Genomic DNA, 22,093 nt, shown 5'->3' with positions numbered 1-22,093 from the left:
GAATATACCAATATCTCTACGTCTATAACATGGATAACCATCTTGATCAATAGTAGTGCTCAATGTAAATATTTTGGGATAAAATTTAGAACATCTACCTCCTTTCATGTAAGGTGAGCTAAACCTAGCGGGACCACACAGTCCATGTATCATGAATGCATTAACTGTCTTTGCCAATTTAGGATACAATTCTGCATGAGGTAATTCAGCTGAAATTACTTTATCAATGTCTCTGGGATTTAACAACTTACTTGCACTGTCTAACCACAATAATATATGTGCATGTGGTAATCCCCTTTTTTGAAATTCAACTGTGTACATGCCTACATTAGTAAAGGAATTGAACATTAGATCTCATAACTTATGAAATAATAGTAATATGTATGAGACGCAAAAAAAAATAAAAATTACCCGCATTAACTTTGCTAATGAATTCATTTTTTTTAAATCAGTCATCATTTGATCCAACTTTATTCTAAATACCCTACACACAATGTCGGGTCTTTCAGATGCTGCACAACCTTTTGAGGAAACTAAATCACGTACTTCAGGTCCGTTTACGTTGCACGTAATTGTGATAAATAAATTTGAATATGTTTGGGATAAAACTTATCGTTATGTTTTGAGTCATATTGAACTCAACTGTTGACAATTGTGAATAATTTTCAGTTTCACCTTCAATGCTAGTTCTTGACACTTTTTGTTTCTTCTTCATTATTTTCGGAGCAAGTATAGTTTTCCTTTTCATTCCTGCATTTTGTGAATTATGTTTATCTACAATAACTGTCAAAATGTTTAAATCACATAAAATACTCCATACAACAACACGTTACAAAAAAGTATATAAGTTCATGAGAATAAGGTGAATATTAATAATTTAGAGTCATTTTAACCTCAAGTGTTAACATCATATATCTGCCATTTTATTTTCTCACTGTGCTACATTGTAAAAAAAAAAGACCCCATACAAAAAAATTATTCACCTTGTAACATAACTGTAATTTTTTCACTCAGACGTTGTTTGAACTTAAATTAAGATTTTATATTCATATGATATAAAAATGTATACAAAATATAAATATACAAATACAAATCATATCGAAATCAATAATGAGAGGTGGGTAGTTTTGAGACTATTTCTTTCTTTTTCATTGATTTCTGCTCAACTATATAACTCTTCATTGTTGCATTTCGTGAATCATGTTTATCTACTATAACGGTAAAAAAGATTACATCACGTGAAAACTAAATAATTAGTACAAATAATCCATACAACATGTTGGAAAAAAATTATATAAGTTACACTTACCATTGTTTATGTCAGATAACGGTAATCAATTGAAAGTGTTATCAGCTACATTTATCGAATATAAATCAATGAATTATTTCAATGACGAATTAATTCAATTACAATTCTATACACACTTATAGCTGAAATATGACTTGTAATAAAAATTACACCTTTGGGTACTTACTTATATACACTTATTGCACAACAAAGAAAGACATAGTGAATATTTATTGCATTAAACCTATCGTACCTGACATGCTTTGACTGATATTGATCTCAATTGTCGACAATTGTGAAAAAATTTCACTTTCACCTCCATTGCTAGTATTTGATACTTTTTGTTTGATCTTCATTGATTTCTGCGCAAGTATAAGTTTCCTTTTCATTCTTGCATTTCGTGAATTTTGTTTATCTAGGCTAACTGTAAAAGTAGTTACATCACGTAAAAAACAAATAATTAGTATAAATACTCCCTACAACAACATGTTGAAAAACAATATATATGAGTTAACCTTACCATTGCTTATCCCAGATAAAGGTATCCTATTCAACCTGTTATCAGTTGCATTTATTCAATATAAATTAATTAATTAATTAAACGACAATGATTGTAGATACAAATCTATATACACTTATACTTATATACAATTATATATGAAATATGATTTGTAATATAAATTACACATTTGGATACTTACTTATTTTATATTTGTTATTGCACAACAAACAAAGAGATATTGAATATGTTTGGGATAAAACTTATTATACCTGATATTTTTTGAGTCATATTGAACTCAAGTGTTGACAGTTGTGAATAATTTTCAGTTTCACCTTCAATGCTAGTTCTTGAAACTTTTTGTTTCTTCTTCATTATTTTCGAAGCAAGTATAGTTTTCCTTTTCATTCCTGCATTTTGTGAATTATGTTGATCTACGATAACTGTCAAAATGATTAAATCACGTAAAATACTCCATACAACAACTCGTTAGAAAAATAATATATAAGTTCATGAGAATAATGGTGAATATTAATGATTTAGAGTCATTTTAACCTCAAGTGTAACATCATATATCTGCCATTTAATTTTCTCACTGTGCTACATTGTCAAAAAAAAATATCGCATACAAAAAACTTATTCACCTTGTAACATAACTTTAATTTTTTCACTCAGACGTTGTTTGAACTGGATTTAAGATTTTATATTCATATGATATACAAATGTATACAAAATATAAGAATACAAATACAAATACAAATCATATAGAAATCAATAATGAGAGGTGAGTAGTTTGTTGTACCTGATATATTACTTCTTGCATTACGATTTGTGTACCGCCCTGGTGGTCGGGTGTGATGACGTGGCATCCTCTTACAGTATAGGCGTGTTGACAAGGCGCCAGGTTGGCAGAAGGGAAGGAAGTCGGGGGGCACGTGTAGTCGCCAGTTGTTAAGTTGGCGTGTTCCGATTTCCAGCTTACCAGACTAGGCGATCGACAGGTTAAAGATCAAGTCGCCAGATGTAGATTCAGGCGACCTAGGCATAGGAGATCGCCAGAGCAAGCACATCGCCGAAGATGAAGGAGAAGCAGCAGGTTATGAAGGCGGCCGGCGAGACCACAGGGAAGGTGTATGAAAACCCCTAACTCGCCAGTTCCAGTAGAGATCGCACTCCTAAGTTAGCTATGCACTGGGTAGTACCATGCATAAGTAACTTAGCCAAAATGAGAGTAGAAGCAGCGCCAAGTCAGGGAGCCTCAAGATGATGGCACGTGTACAGTTGGATACGAGCCACGTGTCCAAGTCTGTAACTGCCAGGAGAGAGAAAACCACCAGGTATATAAGAGCTCTTAACGAACTTTCTGAGGTACGCACGTTCAGTTCATACACTTTACGCTTGCGAGTGATAGAGTTGATTGTGAGAGAGGATTTGCACGGTTCTTGTTCTTAGTATTTGGTGATACCGTCACTGACTTGAGCGTCGGAGTGCGATCGGCCGCAGCGGCGCCGTATTGTTTCTTTGCAGGTTCTTGAAGTAGATCCCGGAAAGGAACGGAGGTGAGAAGCGGTGCGCACGTCGATCCTTTGACGAGGCATTCTCCAGCGTTCCGGTCAACAGGCAGGATCATCAGGCGCCCACCGTGGGGCCGTGTAAAACTTGCTCCCATCCACAGCGTGGGTTCTTGGAGGTTTACGAAGTTTTCTGCGTGGTTGTGTGCTGGTGCAACCATCGTTCACGGTTTGCATGAATTTCGTTCGGTGAGTTTGCGTTTTGTACCGTTTGTTTGGCTTTCGATCGGTGGAGTGAGGTCTTCTGTTGCTTGCGCGCAATCTGTTTGGTGGAAGTTCGAGTTCTTTCGCTTGTTTGGTTGTCTGCGGGAAAACGGTGGTTTTTGGTGAAGTTGTGGTTTTCTTCGAAGGTTTGCGGTGTTCTAGAGTTCTTGCGCAGTTCTTGAGTTTTCTCCGATTGATCGGTGATTCGATCGTGGTTGAAGCGTTGTTTGCTGTATTCTTGTGGTTCGCTGAAGTTAATGAGAAAAATGAGAAGCAATCGTTCCAGTCCCGTGGCGCTTGTCGCTGCTGAAGGCGACGCCGCCATGACCATGGCGCAGATGGCAGAAATGATGCGTTCGTTGCAGGCAACTGTGGAAGCCTCGCGCGTAGAGCAGGCGAGGATACATGAAGACCTGGTCGCCTCTCGCGCCAGGAACGAGGAGCTCAGCAAGGTAACTGAGGAGCTGCGTCGAGCTCTTCAGGAGCAGCAAGGACGTTCTTCTGCTGAAGAGGTGGCGCCGTCGACGCCACCTCGTGTCTTCCCAATGCCTTTTGTTCAGGCGATTACCGACACGCCTATTCCCACGAGCGTGGTTCCGGTTAAGGCTGTCTTTACCGGCGTGGAGGATCCAGAGGCTCACCTGACCACGTTCCACACGCAGATGATGCTGTCGGGAGGGTCAGACGCCGTCTACTGCAAGATGTTCGTGAGTACGCTCTAGGGAACGGCGATGGAGTGGTTTGTGAGCCTGCCTAACTGCCACATAACCAATTTTCAACAGTTCTCGAAAATCTTTGTCGAGCAGTACATTGTGAATAAGGCACCGCCCAGGGTGTCCTATGATCTGTTTGATATAAGGCAATACCATGGGGAGTCCCTCAGAGACTACCTCAATCGCTTCGGAGCGCAGATGGTCAGATCGCCGGCCAAGGATGAAGAAATGCTGATCTATGCCTTCAAGAAGGGCGTGCAGCCAGGGCCATTCTGCGAGGCCTTGATTAGGGCTCATCCCGCGACGTTTGCTGAAGTCAGGCGACTTGCGGTGGCCCACATCGCCGACGAGAGTGAAGTCGCCGAGAAGAGAGGCAGCGTGGCTCCCGCCAGGCCACGCGCCCAGACCAGGATCCAGCCGCAGAGGGTGCTGGAAACGGCGACGGCGGCCAGAAAAGACCAGAGGACTCGCCATCCTTACGACAGGAGAAACAAGGGAAGAAGCCAAGCGCGCCAACAACCATCACGCCAGCAACCAGCACGCTGGGAGTACAATCGCCCGCCTAAGCACAAATTTGTCATGGGACTAGCGGACCTGATCGCTATCCCTAACATATCTGCTAGGTTGAAGGCGCCCGAGAAGGTGGGTGACAAGGTGCTGGGGTCAAAGCCGGACGCCTGGTGCGAGTTCCACCAATGTTTTGGCCACACCTTGGACTCGTGTTTGTCTTTGGGGTATCAGCTCGACGATCTGGTTAAGAGCGGGTTCCTAAATGACTATCTGCTGGATAGAAGGACGGGGGGAGCGTCGAGTTCCCAGCCAGCAGGTGGAGAAGCCCAGCAACACGAGATGCCTATCCACGGGGAGATCCACACCATTGCAGGGGGTTTCTCAGGTGGTGGATGCACTGCATCGCAGAGGAAAAAGTATGCGCGATCGGTGATGACAGTGGACATGTTTGAAGATCACTCGCCGGAAGTGGATATTACGTTCACCAAGCAGGATCTTCGGGACGTTGTGCCTCATGACAACGATCCCATAGTCATTTCGTTGGTCACAGCAGGGAGGAAGGTCCACAGAGTTCTGGTGGACCAAGGAAGCTCGACAGACGTGATGTTCTGACCGACTTTCACGCAGCTGGAATTGCCCCTTGACCAGCTAAGGCCCTATGGAGGGTGCTTATATGGGTTCGCTGGTGACCAGGTGGAGGTCAGGGGGTACATTGAGCTGAGAACCACGTTTACAGATGAGGCTGGGTCGAGGACGGAGAAAATCAAGTACCTCATCGTAAACGCCCCTTCAGCATATAACATCCTGTTGGGAAGGCCCACTCTTAACAGGATAGGCGCCATTCCGTCGACTCGACACATGAAGGTGAAGTTGCCGTCCATGGAAGGGGTGGTGATCACGATCAAGTCTGATCAGAAAGAAGCGAAAAGGTGCTATGAGAATAGCTTGAAAAACAAAAGATCAGTGAGTTATGTAACAACCACCCCACCTCCCGGTGTGAAGCCCAGACCGCCGGTAACAGAGGAGGCCGCCGGAAGGGATGTAGAGATGGTGGACGCTGAGCTGGGGGAGAGGAATGCTGGCCTGGAGGAGGAAGAGGCGCGGAATCGCCCCGAGGAAGCAAGGGAACAGGGAATCGCCAGGGCGGTGATCGCCAGAGAATCCAGGCCCAAACCTGTTGAGCAGTGGCTCGAGAAGGAGATCGGAGGGAAAATCTTCAAGCTCGGAAGATCTCTGGAGGTCGATCTCCAGGACCAGATCGCCAAGGTGATTGAGCGGCATCTGGACGCGTTTGCTTGGTCCGCTTCGGACATGCCCGGGATCGATCCCGACTTCTTGTGCCATCATCTGGCGATGGACAACATGGTGAGACCGGTGCGACAAAGGAGAAGAAAATTCAATGAGGAGAGGAGGCAGGCGATCAGGGACGAAACACAGAAACTCCTCGCTGCAGGCCACATCAGGGAAGTCCAGTACCCTGAATGGTTGGCAAATGTCGTACTGGTGAAGAAGAGTAACGGGAAATGGCGCATGTGCGTCGATTTCACCGATCTGAACAAAGCTTGCCCAAAGGATTCGTATCCTTTACCAAGCATTGATGCCCTGGTTGATAGTGCCGCAGGGTGCAAGCTGCTGTGTTTCCTGGATGCCTTCTCGGGCTATAATCAGATTTTCAGCATAAGTTCTCTTTCCACTCTTCTCCACCCAAATCTCCTTGCCTCCATGTTTCCTAACGGTCTCATCTTCCTTCGTATCGCTCTTCCTTGTTATCACCTGACGTTCTCTTGGCATTTTCCACGACGCCCTCCTCTCCTCCTTTTTTGGACCAAACTGATTTCTACTATATTTCGGAATGTTTACATACAGTTTCCTACTTCCAATGTAGATCTGGTCTAGATCTCTCTCTAGGCTCCTTTCATCTCTAACACCGAAAAACCTCACGAAACCAAACCTCTTCCCCCATTTGTTTAATCTTCTTGTGATAAAAACGTCCTTCACCCTTGCCCATTTTTGGAAAACCTTAATCATATCCTTCTCACCAAGCCCATGCGGAAAGTTAGAGAAGAAGAACGACGAGAAATCGTTTCCACTTCCCTTACCCATCTTACCCAGTTATCTTAATAGCTTTTCTTCTTCTTATGTATTCTTTTTTCTTCTTCTGTTTTTCCTCTTCTTCTTTTGCGAACTTGCAACTGAGCAACCACCATATCACAATGTTGTGCTACTCTACGTCACGTTCCTACTAAGGTTTTAATAGAGTGTAACTATTTTGTTATTTGTTTTTATAATTTTTATATGATTTATAGAGTGTATTTTTCATCTTATAAATATTTTTAAGGAAAAAATATATTATTTGTTCATTATTTTTTCTTTTTTCTAAAAAATTATAATAGATTTTCTTAAGATTTTTTATAATTTTTAATTAAAATGATTTGTTTGAGATTTTGTGTGTGGATTGTGTCCTCTCCTCTCCTGTGTGTTCAAGAAGTAGATCGTGTTTCTCTGGCATGTTCAGAAATAGGACTATGTCTGGCCCACAAAGATGTGTCTGAAATCGTGTCATGCACGCTTCGGTCAAATGACTGTGTCAGTGGTATGTCGGAAATGCGAAAATAGCACATTCCTACTGTGTCCGAGCTTCGTAAATTGAAAGTCAAAACAGAAAACCAAGATAGTGAATTTTTTCTCAAACCAAACGATGATAGAACTTAGGCCTATAAGCGGTGGTGGCAAGCCAAGTTGATGACATATACAGACTGTGTGCTCAGTCACATTGATTGTCAATCTAATGTGAAAGGAGGTTTGGGTTCAACATGCATTCAGAAATGTAATTTTGCTATACCAAATACATTCTAAAAGCAATTAACATGATGCTAACCCAATGGAATCTTTGGATGTTAAGAGTAAATTTGGATAAGTCTGCTAGAATGTTGAATCATTTAGAGAGATATTGGAGATCTCACGTCAACTAGAGATAAGGACATTTCATAATATATAAGTTTATGCAAACTTCACTTTATAAGTTTGTTTTATAAGGTTGAGTTAGGCTTAAAGTTCACTTCTTAATATGATATCAAAGCTCTAGTTGCTATATTTATCCATGGGTGAAGTTGTTGATATCCCTCACAAGATCTTTTTTCACCTTACCATGTTATCATCATTGGTCTCATTTATTTCCAATGAGCCTCATTTCAAAGAAGAAGATAAGTTTCATTGATGAAACCATAAAAGCTACCACTCATACCAGCTTAATTGATTAAAATCACTTAAACTAAAGCCTTGTGTCATTAGTAAAGTATTTTAACAGGTTGATTTTTTCAACTGACTGAAAATACTAAAGTTTTTTTAATGATTTAAAAGTCAAATGTTTTCAATGTTGACCTTAAGACTTTAATAGTAAAGTTTTATTTTTTTTTTATGTTTAATGAAATTGATCCTGCCGAAAACTCGAACGTGGAGGAATCGCTTTGTAGCACTCTCTGACCCGTCTACACGACTGTGTTCTCTGCGAAATCACCCTCAGAACCTTCTCTTGGATCTCCAAACGTGACCTGCAAAACACACAGACGGCGCCTCTAGCGGCCGTTTGCACTCCGACGATCAAGTTAGACCACAAAACCACCAAATGAGAAAAACTAGTAGTGTGTGTGAAAAACTCTTGCTCTCTTTTTTCTCGTATCTCCCTCAATCCCTCCCTGATTCTCTTTTATGTCTCTCTCTGTATTTGGGCCTAACAGAATTCTGTTATGCTTTCTGGCATGTGTCAGAACCTTGTTATGCTTTTCTGAGACAATGTACCTCCAGAATCAGTAGAGTGTGGGTGCGAGAGTCTGTGCGCGTCTGCGCGTCTCTGCGCTTGGCTGCGCCTGTCTGTACCCTTAGTGGTACGGAGTGCACCTTTATCTGGACCGCACCCTTCTCAGATGATGACACGTGGAGGCATGCAACTCACATCTAACCACACACGTGTCACTTACTGGAAGGGCTCTAGCGCTTCTCCTTGTGCCCCTAAGTTATTCCCTTGCGGAGTAACTTAGGATATTTCTCCCATCTGGGTAAGTCGCATACTCTGAGGAGAACGCTGGGTGTGGCTGGTCTAGGCACACTCACCGAGCGTTGCCCTCTGCATAACGGCTTACCCTTCACGGTATCGCGCACGTAATGGGTTGAGGGAATCACCAATCACTGACTGGTTTACTAGTTCCCTCAGGCCACTCTCGTGCACGATTTCCTGAGATGTGCTCATGCGAGGTCTATGCGTAACGCTCTCGCTGGGAACCTCAGTCCCAGTTTAACTGCGTGTAACACGAGACCCCGATGACTGATCAGTGCTCTATTGCTTCTCGCGTTCTGCCCCCAGGCGTTCGTATGGGAACTGGTCTGTTGGTGGCCACTCGGTTACTGACCACCGATCACCGTACTGGGTGATCTGTCCCCTGACCTCTCTGCCGCCTGATCTGTCGGTGGTCCCTTGGTTACGGACCCCCCGATCACCGCTCTTGGCGATCGTCTCCCTGATCTCTCTGTCACCTGGTCCACGTGTCACCCTGCGAGTGGTCCATGTGGTTCTCTGCTGCTGATGTCATTGACTACCGATGACCGATCGGATCACAAGCCCCCCAGTCTCGAGTCGTGAACTCGTTCTCGGCGAAGAGACTAAGTGGTCGTGCCCTCAGTCCACGTGGCAAGTGGGACCGCATCACGTGCTACCTCACGTGCTGCTTCTTTAACGTTTGGACTCCCTTCTTTAATCTTGCGACGCGTGGCCCCATCGACGGCCAGCGTGGTGTGCCGCTAGCGCTTCTCTTATTCAAATTGGCGCGCACCTTCACTGTTCCTTCATCTTCTTCAATCGACTCTTAGACTTCCTGCGAACTCTTTCTCTGCGCACCCATCTTTCTTCAAGTTTTCTGCTTCCAAACCTCTTGCGATCATCCAAAGGTATGGTTTTTCTTCTTCCTGGGTCTATTTAGGTCATCTTTACAGATTGCATTTATCTTTCTCGTTATCATGCATTCATCTTCTCTATTTTCCCTCTCTCGACCCGCGCTAGGGTTTTTTCGCGTTCTTGCCCTGATTTCTGCTTCTCCTTCCTCCTTTTTTCACTTGGGCATCTCTTTCTCCTTCCCCTTCTCTGTTTTCACCGAACCATTCATCATTCCCTCTTCTTCCATTCATTCTGACCTTTCGTTTTTCCTCCATTTGCAGCTATCTCGCGATGGCTCGCTTGAAACAAATCGCGCGCATTATTGCCTCATCTTCTGGTGCACAGCCTTCCGCGAGTGCGCCAGCTCCACCACTGCCTGTTGCCACCTCCTACCATGACAACGCCAAGGTCTTAGACTGGGCCCCCCTGGCGTTGCTGGCCGAAACATCCACCCTGCTACCACAGGGTCATCTCACCTCCCTTCTGAGCCATGACCCGGATGAACCTTCGTGCGCCATAGGCAGGGAAAACGATTTCAACATCCAAGTCCGCATCCCTCCTCGAGGGATGCCCATCTGCGCGGACGATAGGGCCACCAATGGGGTGCCCTTCGTCTTCGTCTACTCCGCCATCTTCAAAAGGTTGAAGCTACGCCTGCCATTCACCTTTTTCGAGAAGGAGCTGATGATGGAGTTGAACGTCGCGCCCTGCCAACTCCATCCAAATGCCTGGGCTTTCATCCGGGCATTCTAGATTCTCTGTAACTACTTCGGGCACAACGCCTCCGTGGATGTGTTCCTCTATTTCTTCGAGGCGAAGAATCCTGGGGACAGGTCCTGGGTTAGCCTGAACGGGGTTGCTGGACGGGTGCTCCTGGGCCTATACCAGCAATCCTTCAAAGACTGGAAAGGCAGGTTCTACATGATATCTGCCACCCCACAAAGTCCAAACCTGCTCGAGGGGTACCCCCTCTACTGGGTTCCTGGGGTTGAATTCAAGAAACCCAGGGACCTTGAAGTCATGGCCCCCTACGAGCGCGAGCTATGTGGGCTGTTCCTGGGGGCCAAGTATAACTCTGCTCACCTCATCAAAGAGGAGTTTGATGTGGTGGCTCTGAAAAAATACATAGGTAGCTCTTTTTCTTCCACCTCTTAGGATACTTGCACCTTCTCATGCATGCTTGTATATATTTTGACTTGCGTAACTTGGCCATCTAACTTTTCCTTTTCTCATCTATGTAGATTCAATGTCAGGGAAAGACAGGAGGCAAGCCTTGCTGGAGCTTGCCAAGCTTCGGGGGACCAAGGGAACTGGCTCCTCTTCTTCTACCACAGAGCCCATTGCAGCCCTCCCTCTCTCGGTCGCGCCAGCTGGAGGCCCCGAGCAGGGAAGGAAGAAAAGAAGATTGGTGAAGGCCTCTACTTCACCTGTTGCTGCTGCACCCTCAACCGAAGAGGAAAGCTTTGGCTCCCCTCTTATACACCGCCAGAGGAAATTGCCAGCGGTTGAGGGGGCCTCATCTCTCCAGCCTGGGGAGATCGAGGTGGTGGAGGTAGAGGAAGGTTCACCCCCTCCTCCCTCTACTCAACCTGCCCCAGAGCCCACATGCCTTCCTTCTCCCTGTCAACAACCGCCTCCATCTTCTCGACCGTCATCTCCTCCCCCAGCAGGCCAATCTCTTGGTCCATCCGCTCCTCCTGCTGGGGGCGCTTCCACTCATCCGGGGGGTCTCCCGCCACCACTGCCAACCTCCACTCCAACTGCTGAATGTGGTGGCTCCAGCTTGCGACCAAGCGCCTCTGGAGCTAGCCACGAGAACTTTAGCAGGGTCATCACCTTGGTTCGACAGTTTATCAGCAACCGAGAGCTCGTCGAATGGAATGGTGATGAGGTGGACATGCACCTGGCCAGGCAGATGGTGCTCTCTTTGGAGTTTTCCACCCAGCACCACAAGCAAATAGCCTTGGAGAAGAGGGTGAAGGAGCTTGAGCACGACAAGGAGTCACTGCGAAGTGACTTTGAAGCTGCCCAAGGGTCTGTAGAACTGATGCGGGGCATGGTGGAAAAAGCTAGGAGGGAGTACCTAGCGCAGGTCCAAGAGACCATCAAGACAGAGATCTTGATGGGGCAAACTGTTAACTCTCTGGACTGCGCGGTGGTGGAGCTACGGGCTGAGACCTCTTCTCTACGCCAACTGAACTCTCAACTAGCGGGGGAGCTCGAGTCCACCAAAGAAGCGGCCGCTGCTGGAGAGAAGAGGCTTGAGGAGGTGGTGGGCAAACTGTGTGAAGCCAAGGGCCAACTGGAAGAAGCTACCTCCTCCCTTGCTGCCCTTACCACTGAGAGAAATGCTGCGGAGGCCTCGAAGCAAAGACTGGAGGCAGAGAAAGCTGATCTGATGAACGTGGGTGCTGATGCCCTTACTGACGGATTCGAGCTGGCACTCGAGCAAATCCGATGCGTTCTCCCAGATTTGGACCTCTCGCAATTCAACATTTATCACGAAGTGGTAGATGGAAAGCTCACCCCACCTGCCCCTTGATCTCTTCTCTTTCTTGTAAATTTTTACTTCTGCACAACTTTTCTTAGTACTCAGAATTTGTATAAGACTTGGTTGTGAATATATACTCTCAATTTGTATAAGCTTATTCTCTTGTATTCTTCTTGAGCTTCACCTTTCTTTATGCACACGACTAACTGTTAGCTAGCTTAGGTTCGGCGCGATCTTAAGCTTTGTCTTTCCCTTTGCACATGACTAAGTGTTAACCAGCTTAGGCCTAGCGCGATCTGCCTCCTTTGATCTTGGCCTCTACTTGATCACGACTAGCTACTCCCTTAGCTTTGTGTTTAACAGTTCTTGTGCGCTGCTTTGCACCACTAACCAATCACTGACGACTCATCAGTGATCGTTCTTTGGTCTTCACTTAGCTTCTCTGTCGCTCTAGCGCTAAGTGCATAGAGGACTTTGACATCGATCGCTCGAGGTGATGCCTCGTTTTGGGGAAAGAAAAGTGTTTCTCGCTAACCCCTCTTACTTTCCCCAAGGTCATCACCCTTCGACGTATTGAGTCGTTCATTCCCTGCCTCACTCCTGGGGTGAAGAGGGTTTCGGACTAAGAGCCTTACTGGGCCAATATTGGTGTATGCCAGGTGGGTAAGGACATTTGTCAAAATCTTTCCTTTCCCTCCCTTGGTCTTACTAGCACCCCTGGCTTTTCAAACCCTTAGCTGCCTGCGCTCACACCTGGGGTGAGGAAGACTTAGATCGGTGCCAATACTTGCGCCTAGGGCAAGTAAGGCCTAACCGATCACCTGCACTTGCACCTGGGGCAAGGAGGATTTTAACTTTAATACTTCCGCACACTTGACATGCTGGAAATTTTTTCTTTAATTGGGTGGCCTCGTTAAAAACCCTCCTTAGGGAAAAGAGTGCCCCCTTGTCTGTTCAACTGTTTTCACCACATACAAAGCATGTATCTTTTAGCGCGAGAACGCAACTACTTTACAACTTAACTGAAGTAAAATTTTAAATGGGTGGCGTTCCACTTCCTTGAGATACATAGCATGCCAATTTGGCATTGGCTGTCAGCTCATACACCGGCTCCTTTACGTCATGAACATCTATACATTTAATCTCATCTGGTTTGATTGTCCAAACCTGTACTTCAGCAGTATCATTCAGTGGTGCATATTCGATACTATAATTAAGCTAGGGTCAACAAAAAGATGCATTATGTAGTTGATCATAAAATCTGTTCATTCAAGATGTTAATGGCATCTCTCTTCTACAGTTTTCAACACAAACGAATTCAGGGCTTTTCCTATGTCAAGGACATTCATTTATGTTTACTTATTCTATTAAACTTCACTCACAATCTTAGTTTGGGATAGTACACTTTACTCTTAGCTGCTTATCAACAAGTTTGATTTGAAGTGAAGAAATGTTGAAAGATGTAAACATGCCAAACAAAAGAGCCACTCATCACCTCAAATCTTAGCTACATTTTTAATTCGTGTGTGCAACAAAATAAAATATTGGGTAACCAAGTATCAGACCAGTTTTTCTTGTGATAGTAAGATAGATTACCCGGATGGTTTTGTCTAAGGAACCACTGTATAGTCTATCATCTGAAGAACATAGAGATGTTACAGCTTTTGTGTGCTCATGAGTTTCTTGAATCACTCTTGGTATTCTCTTTCTTGCATCCCATACCTAGTAAGACGGTACCAAGTGACATTGTTAAGACAAATAGCGAGACATAGGCACACAACACAACCACATCGTTTCTAATTGTTAGGACAATCTACCTTGATAGTTCCATCAGAGTGTCCACTCAAGACCTGACCATTCATGTAGTGCAAAGAAAGCACCTCTCCATTTGAACTCAAATCTAACTCCACAACTTCCTTACAACTCCACAACTCTGTCTATAAAATAGAGAATTAAAATAGTTATTTTTCTAAACAGATTTATATTAAAAGAATTGAACTATATTCCAAATTACCATTCTACTCACCACATCAATAGAGTTTAAGTTTAGTAAAGCTTTCGTAATATCAACTGCTACTGTTGAATATCTCTTTAGCTTCCTCATGGTTCTATAGATTCTTTTAGCATAAGCTCTAAGTGCTTCTTGAGTAACTGAAACATTGACCGTTTTCCCATTTAGTAATCCTTTGTATAGAACTAAAAGATAATGTCTACGACTAAGAGTAAATAAACCTACTTGGATCACCAATGAAAGTTTTCAAGGCTAGGCTAGCCAATATCATCTCCTCCAGGTTCTTAGATGATAGCAGGACATTCATAAGTTCTTCAAGCAAGGATTTGCGAGCAACATTCTTTATGCCGGTATCAGGAAGAGTATTGAGCATGTGTGTGAGCCATGCGACAAGAACAAGGCACGATTTTGCCATCTTTAAAGAATTACTCCTTAGGCATTCTTCCAAAGCTTGAAATATTGAACCATTTTCATGGTTGCAAAGTACAAAAGCTACCCTTTTCTGCCAAGAGTTCATAGCATCTTTTTCATCCTCCTACATAATAAAAATCTGTTAGAATGGAGAGAGATCAATAATCAATAAAACCCAAACATCAATCAATGCCACGTAGTCCCAAACCATTGTTTCCATTGATTCATTGTCATACTGTCCCAACTGGCCAGGCTTAAGTAAAGCATTGTAAGGTTGATCAAATCCTGCAATCTTGAGTAACCAAGCTTCAGTGTACGACTTTCCAGAGGTGGTTACTTGTCCAATAAGAAATAGTAAAGCATCCAAAGCCTTCATTTGAGTATTTGAGAAATCCTTTTGCCATAGTGCTTCTATAAGTATCTCTATCGCTTCTTCCCTGTAAATGCTCATCTTCCGTGGCTCAACCTGAAGATTTGACAACAAAATAAATATAGGAAGTAAACAGGAGAATTACATCTTAGTAACAAGAAGTAATCTCAAAAGGTTAACCAGAAGATCAATCTGAAGAAGAAGACTAGCAACAGCAAGTTGATGCTCCATTGGAGCCATCTGAAGATATACAAGAAACGTATGCATCGTACTAAATGCTCCTTCATCCTTGATTGTCTGTAATATCTGGTTGCAGACTGTCCTTCTGTAATGCCATAAAAAATAATAGGTTAAATAGTCTTTTTTCGTCCTTTAACCTCTTTCGTTAAATGCATAGTGAACATTACTCTAGTTTCTATAATACATGTTTCTATTATTTTGTAAGGGATAGAATATAGGGACTGGACTCTAGTTATGCATATAAAAATACTGAACAAGATAAAAACAATGGCATTTTCGTTTGAGAGTAAATAGCTGAAGAGAAAAGAAGATTTGGCTTGTGATAAACAAGCTTCTACCTCACCTATTCAGTTGAACCAGTTCTGAGAGAAACTCCACGCAGATGCCTCGCACACTATCATTTCCAGCGTGAAATAATTCAAGGACAGGAGACAATTCAATTGTGTTGGCTATCAAACTCTTGCAACCTTTTTCAGCTTGCATACAACACAAAAGTATGGAAACAACACACCTCCTTCCCTCCATCCTCTCTAGATACTTCGCTAAGCATGGAATTCCATTTTCAGAAATAACACTCAAAGCATTAAGGGACCTGCCATATTCATCCCCTCCAATTAAAATTTGCTCAAGAATTGCTATCGCTGCATCTTTGGGGTCTATAACTAACTGAAAATCATCTGATGCCTCGTTTTCATTCTGAATCACTTGCACAAGAGATGGTACAAGTTCATGTGCCGAAAGCTGAGCAAAAACTGGCCTTAGTTGGTAAATAAGAAGAGCAGCCTCAGCTAAACCGTTCTTAAGCAGAGTAGCCAAGCAATCAAAATCAGAATCAACACTGTTAAGTGTTTCTCCAACACTTTCATCTAAAAAAATCAGTTCAGAAAGTATATAAATTGATGTTCTCAAAACTTCTCTATTCATAGAAGCTGAAAGTATTTCCACCAAACCACTTATGATTGTTGGCTTTGATAAATAAGCATGAATCTGAGGATCAGTCTTTGAATCTTTCCATAATCTTGCTATTTCCAATACAGCTTCTTCACATTCTTGCAAGTTTTCTGATGTACAAAGACTTGAAATGTAAGGTTTCAAGGAATTCAAAATTGTTTCTACTGCAGCTTGAGATAGCACACTAGTTGGAGATGTTGCAACAGAAACTCGCATAAATCTGTTGCTCCTTTGTCTAATATAATTTTCTTTGTTCTTCAGACCTGGTGAATCAGTTGTTCTCTGTGTAATGGAGAGCATTTGGAAGTCTTTTGCAGATGGAGAACAGGAAGAACCCCTTGGAGTGTTAGAATTCGAGAGTTCTTGCGCCAGTTCGGGATTCTGTTCTTTCCATGATGTTATCAATCTCTTCAAAACATAGTTTGTTTTGGGCAATATATTTGCTGATAGAGGCTGTCGTGTGATGGGGCATGTCGTGTTACCTGTTCTGAGCCATTCTTGAATTGCTTTTCTTTCATATGTCTGCCCTGTTTCAAGGGTCACAGGATCACAAAATATCTGACCTGTGATTGGGCAAACAAAATCTTTAGGTGGTTTTGATCCAATTGCCAGCTTCTCTAACTTAGGCAACGTAGTGAAGCTTTGATTTTCCTCGTCATCACTTTCACAAAGGGAACAGCAAACCAAATATATTAGCACAAGAGCATCACAGAATATAGCTTAAATGCAAAAAATGGTGATTACCTGTCATTTAGTCCTAGGCTATTCCCACTGTCATTATTCATACTTGGTGTTTGGTTATTGTTTTTCCTCTTAATATTCTTCAAGCCCTATATTCCAAGGAACCATTACATAGTTGAACTAGAGCAATACAAGTACTAAATAACAAACGGGATTGTATAGATCTTATCCGGCATACCATTATTTCTTTATCAGAGTTGAGAATGTGATCAGTGCTCAATTCCAGAGATGATGATAAAGAGTCAGAAGTAGTTGAGTCCCTCAAACGAGTAGACAGTAAGCGAAGATATTTGGGTTCTCTTTTACGGTTTGTATCAGGATTTGTGGATGAATTATTTGGACCTGCTTTTGGAGAATCCAAGGGAGAGAAGATATCAGGAGAATGAATCTGACTCTTACGGTTTGATAGAGGCACCTTTGGCTCAATATCCTCATCCTTGACCGTCTTCGTTCCTTGTGATAAAATATTGTTTTTTCTTTCTGAATTCACAGAAGCATCATCAAACTCAGAATCTGAATCATCTTCATTCTCATCCTCCTCATTGATACTCTCCTGCATGTAATAATTTATCATAAGGCCTATACACTATGCTACTCTAAAATCTAAACACAAGAACTATATTATTAACAACAAGCATATGGATATCTTTGCATCACCTTAGCACCCCATATGGATGGTTTCTCCACCTTTGATTGGCTGGAAGTTGAGTTCTCTCTGCTGAAATTCAAAATCCAGAAAGAAAAGATATTATGAGGCTCAAATCAAACGATATAAACTGTAAGTCGAATTCTCTTTAGCTAAAGAGTTGACCAATATAACAAACATTTTGGTACTGAATTGTAAAACACAAACAGACACGTGAACACAGATTCAAAGAAATTAAAATCTGTGTTTGAAATCGAACCTGATTGTTTCATTTACACCATCTTTAGATCTTGTTGTCAAAGAGAACCCCGCACTCTTGGGCAAAATAGGACCAAATTTTACAAAATCAGGAACAGACCGACTCAACTCATGCAAAGGAGTCCTTGGTGGCTCAGCAATGGGCAACATATGAGCTGCCTTCTTGCCTGATGAAGTGGAATCAGAATTCATGCAATCCTTATAATATTTTGCGTATAGTCGTGTGTTTTCATCCAATGATTCTGCATAAAGCTGCTCCAGCTTTTGCAATTTGTCTAACTCATGTGGCCGCATAGAAAATATCAAAGACTCGTTAAAAAATCGATCAAAATCAGCTGTAAAGGACAAATCACTAGAGTCCGGCATCACTTCCATCATAAGCCTATGCCTCTCTTCAGAATACCAACCCACAATTGAGCTCATGTGTGGAAGAAACAGGTTTTTCCAGAGTTCAGGAGCAAAATCAATCCGTGAAAAAAAAGGGTCAACTGTGAACATCTCAAGAGCATGGAGAACACAACTTTGAATGTTGCTCCTCAACTTCCATAAGTAGGATAGATTGAGGTGTGCCCAAGCTGAGAGGTAGTAGTTTGGCACTCCAGCAGTCTTTTGCTTAGGATTCAACATTGCACACACTTGCAACATCTTCTCAGCATAATCTAGCCTGGCAAGCTTAGTTTCCATGTTATAGGTATTGATAGCTTCTTCAAGGGCTTCAATACCCCAATCCAGATTTGCTAATACTGCTTGATCAGAGTATTCCACCTCAGTGTCCTTATCACAACTTCCTTCTTCAGCTGCTAACCTCTCTGCACACTGTTCTTTGTGCTGAGCTCTTTGCTCTTTGTTGATTAACCTATCTTGAATGAAACTATCAATAGTTGTAGTCAAGAATCTAACAATGTCCTTCTGATCCATTGTGAATCTGAAGTTCCCTGCCATCTGTCAGGTGCAATCACAACAAAGAAAGCTTAAATGGAATTTTATCGGAAGCAATACAACTTAACATATAAGGAACCAAAACCATAATCTGTTGACAATTGGAAAGTACAAGAATAGTCTGATAAGATTTACAACCAAACAATTGCAGGAAAAACAACGAACCTATCAAGGTGAAGTCAATATTCAGCATAGGCCATCATTTAGGTACACTGGGATTTAACTAACCACCGATTCGATTTGCAAAATAAATCTAAAATTTTAACCTCAACCGGTATTTCTAAATCAATACATGCATAATTTTAAGCACAACTAGAGCATAAGAATGGTCAAAGATTAACGAGGAATCCCTCACGGAAAATGATTAAGAAAAAAGTTTAACATTTCTACCATCCTTTTGAATCAAGTAGTTGTGTCATACACAACTGAATATCCCATCAAGAAATATACATTTGTGCATGTAGGTTGACCAACTAAGAAAACGGCAGAAAAGTACACATACCCAACAAACTTAACCCACCACTTCGAATATCACTCAATAAATAACCACATATCAAGTCAACATCTAAAAGGTAACAAGAATCAAAGCATAACCCTGATCACGATAACCCCAGATTAAAATTTTCCAAAATATTACACCTTTGACCTTAGTTCCTCTTTCCCTTCTTTCCTTCAACCACACTGCAAATTTTCCAGAGATGGGGTTATGGTAAGGCTCTAGCAGGTGACAGCAGTGCACAAAGAGAAGTTAGCACGTGTGCGTGGCTGCATAACAACTCAAATTCTGATGAAACGAAAACTGTTTGACAATAGGCTTTGACTTGAGTTTTGATGAAAGAAGAAGCGTCTGTGAGATGGACATGAGGAATGTGCCAAGATGTTCAAGCCATGTAGGGAAGAAAGTCTCCAACGAGAACAAGAGGAAAGTTCTGAGAAGACTATTTGCGTATGTACATGGTCGATATACAAGTTGAACAAGGTTTGAAGTAGCTGTGCCTGCCGGCATTTGGACCAAGGAACATAATATTATTATATTGTTCAAAGGTTAAGGTACGTGATAATAATATGGCATATTATATCCTTAAATTATTAACAATGTGATTAGTCACGTATTACTGTGACAACCTTGGCCTTTCGGTTTTAACTTGACATGGTTGAAGTAGTGAAACAAACAATTCTCTTAGCTTTAGAATGGATCAAACCAACAACATCCCATAAATATGCCAAAAAATACTCTTCCAGTTTTTACTGTTTTCCTTTTTTGGTTAGTGAAGAAGCCATTTTCGAGGTGTCACTGTCACATGTTAATACAAATTAAATGCCATCTATTTCTAACTCTCTCTTTCTTACACATTTCTTACCTGTTATTTCTAAATTAGTAAGATCTCATGAATGTTAATATTCTTCTTATCTGGCGGATTTCTTATTGTCCCCTTTTCAATTATCATTTCAGAATGAGTCATATGAAATGGATATTTTAGAATATAAAAAATACATACATTCTAGAATGAGATACATAACGATTTGGGTTCGTTTTAGGTTAAAAGGATATCAAATTGATATGATTTGAATGTAATATAAAATCTGAATCAACCCACGGTTTGGCTCATTTTGCATTTTTTAACAATTCATTCTTATATTGCTATTTTTATTTACCAATTCTAATATTTTCTTTACTGGGATTTCTCTACTAGCAAGAACGCTATTATAATGAAAGAAAAATAAATTATTATTTAAATACAAATAATAAAAAACTTGATTAAAAAAATAAAATTTGACTATTTGAAAATTTTGTATTTGCTAGTTTTTCTAATAAAATTATATTATATGTGTTTTAAAAATTAATAAATTGGTTTGTTTCAATTTTTATGTAGCATAATATACCTTCCATGGCATGGTTTAAGTAAGAAATCTTCAATGATCCATCAACATATATATATATAACAATTGAAGGGAACAAAAATAGTAATACTTGCCACGTGTCACTCTCCCGATTTTTTTGAAAAAAAAATCAAAAAATCAAATTTACATAAAGAAGTATGTTTTACACGTGGCGTATTGTGAGGCTTCAACTGGAAAGAAAACAAGCTTGTGCTTCAGCTAGCTCAAAATGAGTGAACCGACCCTATGTGCCCTCACTGTATTGACAAGTTGAATGAAATAGAGAAGTTATTCTGCACATTTTGTGTGAGATGCTAGTGAGGCTTGTTCCTCTTAGTCTTTAGTCTTATCTTGTGAGAATTTGAGAGCTCTCAAGTGGCGACTTCCAACACTTATCTTGGAGTTATTTCATCATCCAAGTGGCGTGCTCATCATCTCAAACTCCATTTCTCATAAGCTTCCTTTTTCCTTCATCTTTTCCTTCCATTCAATTCATAAATATGTTCTTCTTTTGGTTTCCTTTTGTTCATTCAGTTATTGTCTTTGTCATTACTTTCCATGCTTAAATTTTGCACCATATTCTTGTCATCATCTTCACATTATAATTGTCTTTTTCCTTTTGCCTTTGTGAAATGAACCTTCACATCTACTTAACCACTAGGTTAAGTTAATGTCCAGTGGAAATTTTCCTTAGGTTTTCACTCTTAATTGCCTAAAAATCTCAATCATAAATCTAAAGTGTCACCTAAATGAACAATCCTAAAATCAACTCACATCATGTGTTTATCAGAGCTTAGGTTCTTATGTCTAATTTGCTTGAGTTGATTTGACACTTTACAATTTCTTTACATTCTAGCACCTTTAATTCTTGTCTTTAAATTCAAGTACATTTACTTTCTTGTCTTTAAATTCAAGTACCTTTACATTCTTCTCTTTATTTTCTTGCATTTTATTTTCCAACCCTTTAATTCTTGCAAATATTTTTCTTCGACCATTTTATATTCATAGCTTATTTCGCTTTTGAATATGTTTCTTGTTATGTCTTTTGTTGATCTTGCCTTTTACTTTGAGTCTTATGTTCATTAGTGTTCTAGGAGTCCTTGTTTTGATTCTACTTACTTGCTTTTAATTTTGAAGTTTGCAAAGTAATTAGAAACTTGTTTTTAGTAGAAGTAGATTTAAAGTTTCAACCACATGATTTCAAGTGTTCAATTTAAATTGAACCAAAAAAAAAATTGTGCAAATTGAAAGTTCTTGAAAAATATGCATGATGCAAACTATGGTCATTTCTTTCCATAGGTCACAATTAGTATAAAAAAAACAGCAAAGAAATTTCAAAGAAAACGCATCTATAGGTTTCAATTGCAAAGACAATTCATTTTCCAAATATGGACTCAACTTGATTGGCAAATTGTTTTCAACCTTCTGGAATTTTTTATCCT

General features: G+C 41.4%; 1 protein-coding gene across 1 annotated transcript; it reads right to left on the bottom strand.

The window, feature by feature from the left end:
* Positions 1-1,333: 1,333 nt before the first annotated feature.
* On the bottom strand, positions 1,334-19,786 carry LOC150025902 (putative E3 ubiquitin-protein ligase LIN-1). The gene is made up of 16 exons (XM_090305236.1): positions 19,410-19,786; positions 17,833-18,773; positions 17,585-17,645; positions 17,106-17,480; positions 16,931-17,016; positions 15,579-16,847; positions 15,176-15,320; positions 14,834-15,091; positions 14,440-14,749; positions 14,230-14,354; positions 14,021-14,140; positions 13,800-13,925; positions 2,590-13,370; positions 2,060-2,230; positions 1,809-1,843; positions 1,334-1,712 (listed from the first exon to the last, which is right to left on the bottom strand). The coding sequence occupies exons 2-13, from the start codon at positions 18,771-18,773 to the stop codon at positions 13,239-13,241; spliced, it is 3,948 nt and encodes a 1,315-aa protein (XP_090161362.1). The 5' UTR covers positions 19,410-19,786; the 3' UTR covers positions 1,334-1,712; positions 1,809-1,843; positions 2,060-2,230; positions 2,590-13,238.
* Positions 19,787-22,093: the final 2,307 nt, after the last annotated feature.

The sequence above is a fragment of the Phaseolus vulgaris genome, chromosome 7 (assembly GCF_051622355.1).
Source record: "Phaseolus vulgaris cultivar YP4 chromosome 7, ASM5162235v1, whole genome shotgun sequence".
In the NCBI taxonomy this organism is placed as follows: Eukaryota; Viridiplantae; Streptophyta; class Magnoliopsida; order Fabales; family Fabaceae; genus Phaseolus; species Phaseolus vulgaris.
This window is presented reverse-complemented; position numbering and strand designations above follow the sequence as displayed.

Coding starts and splice junctions, on each gene's coding strand:
- LOC150025902 (XM_090305236.1), bottom strand. CDS start 18,773: ATGGCAGGGAACTTCAGATTCACAATGGATCAGAAGGACATTGTTAGA. Junction 15,321..15,578: donor GAACTGGTTCAACTGAATAG/GTGAGGTAGAAG, acceptor ATGGCATTACAG/AAGGACAGTCTGCAACCAGA. Junction 14,750..14,833: donor ATGAATCAATGGAAACAATG/GTTTGGGACTAC, acceptor TTTATTATGTAG/GAGGATGAAAAAGATGCTAT.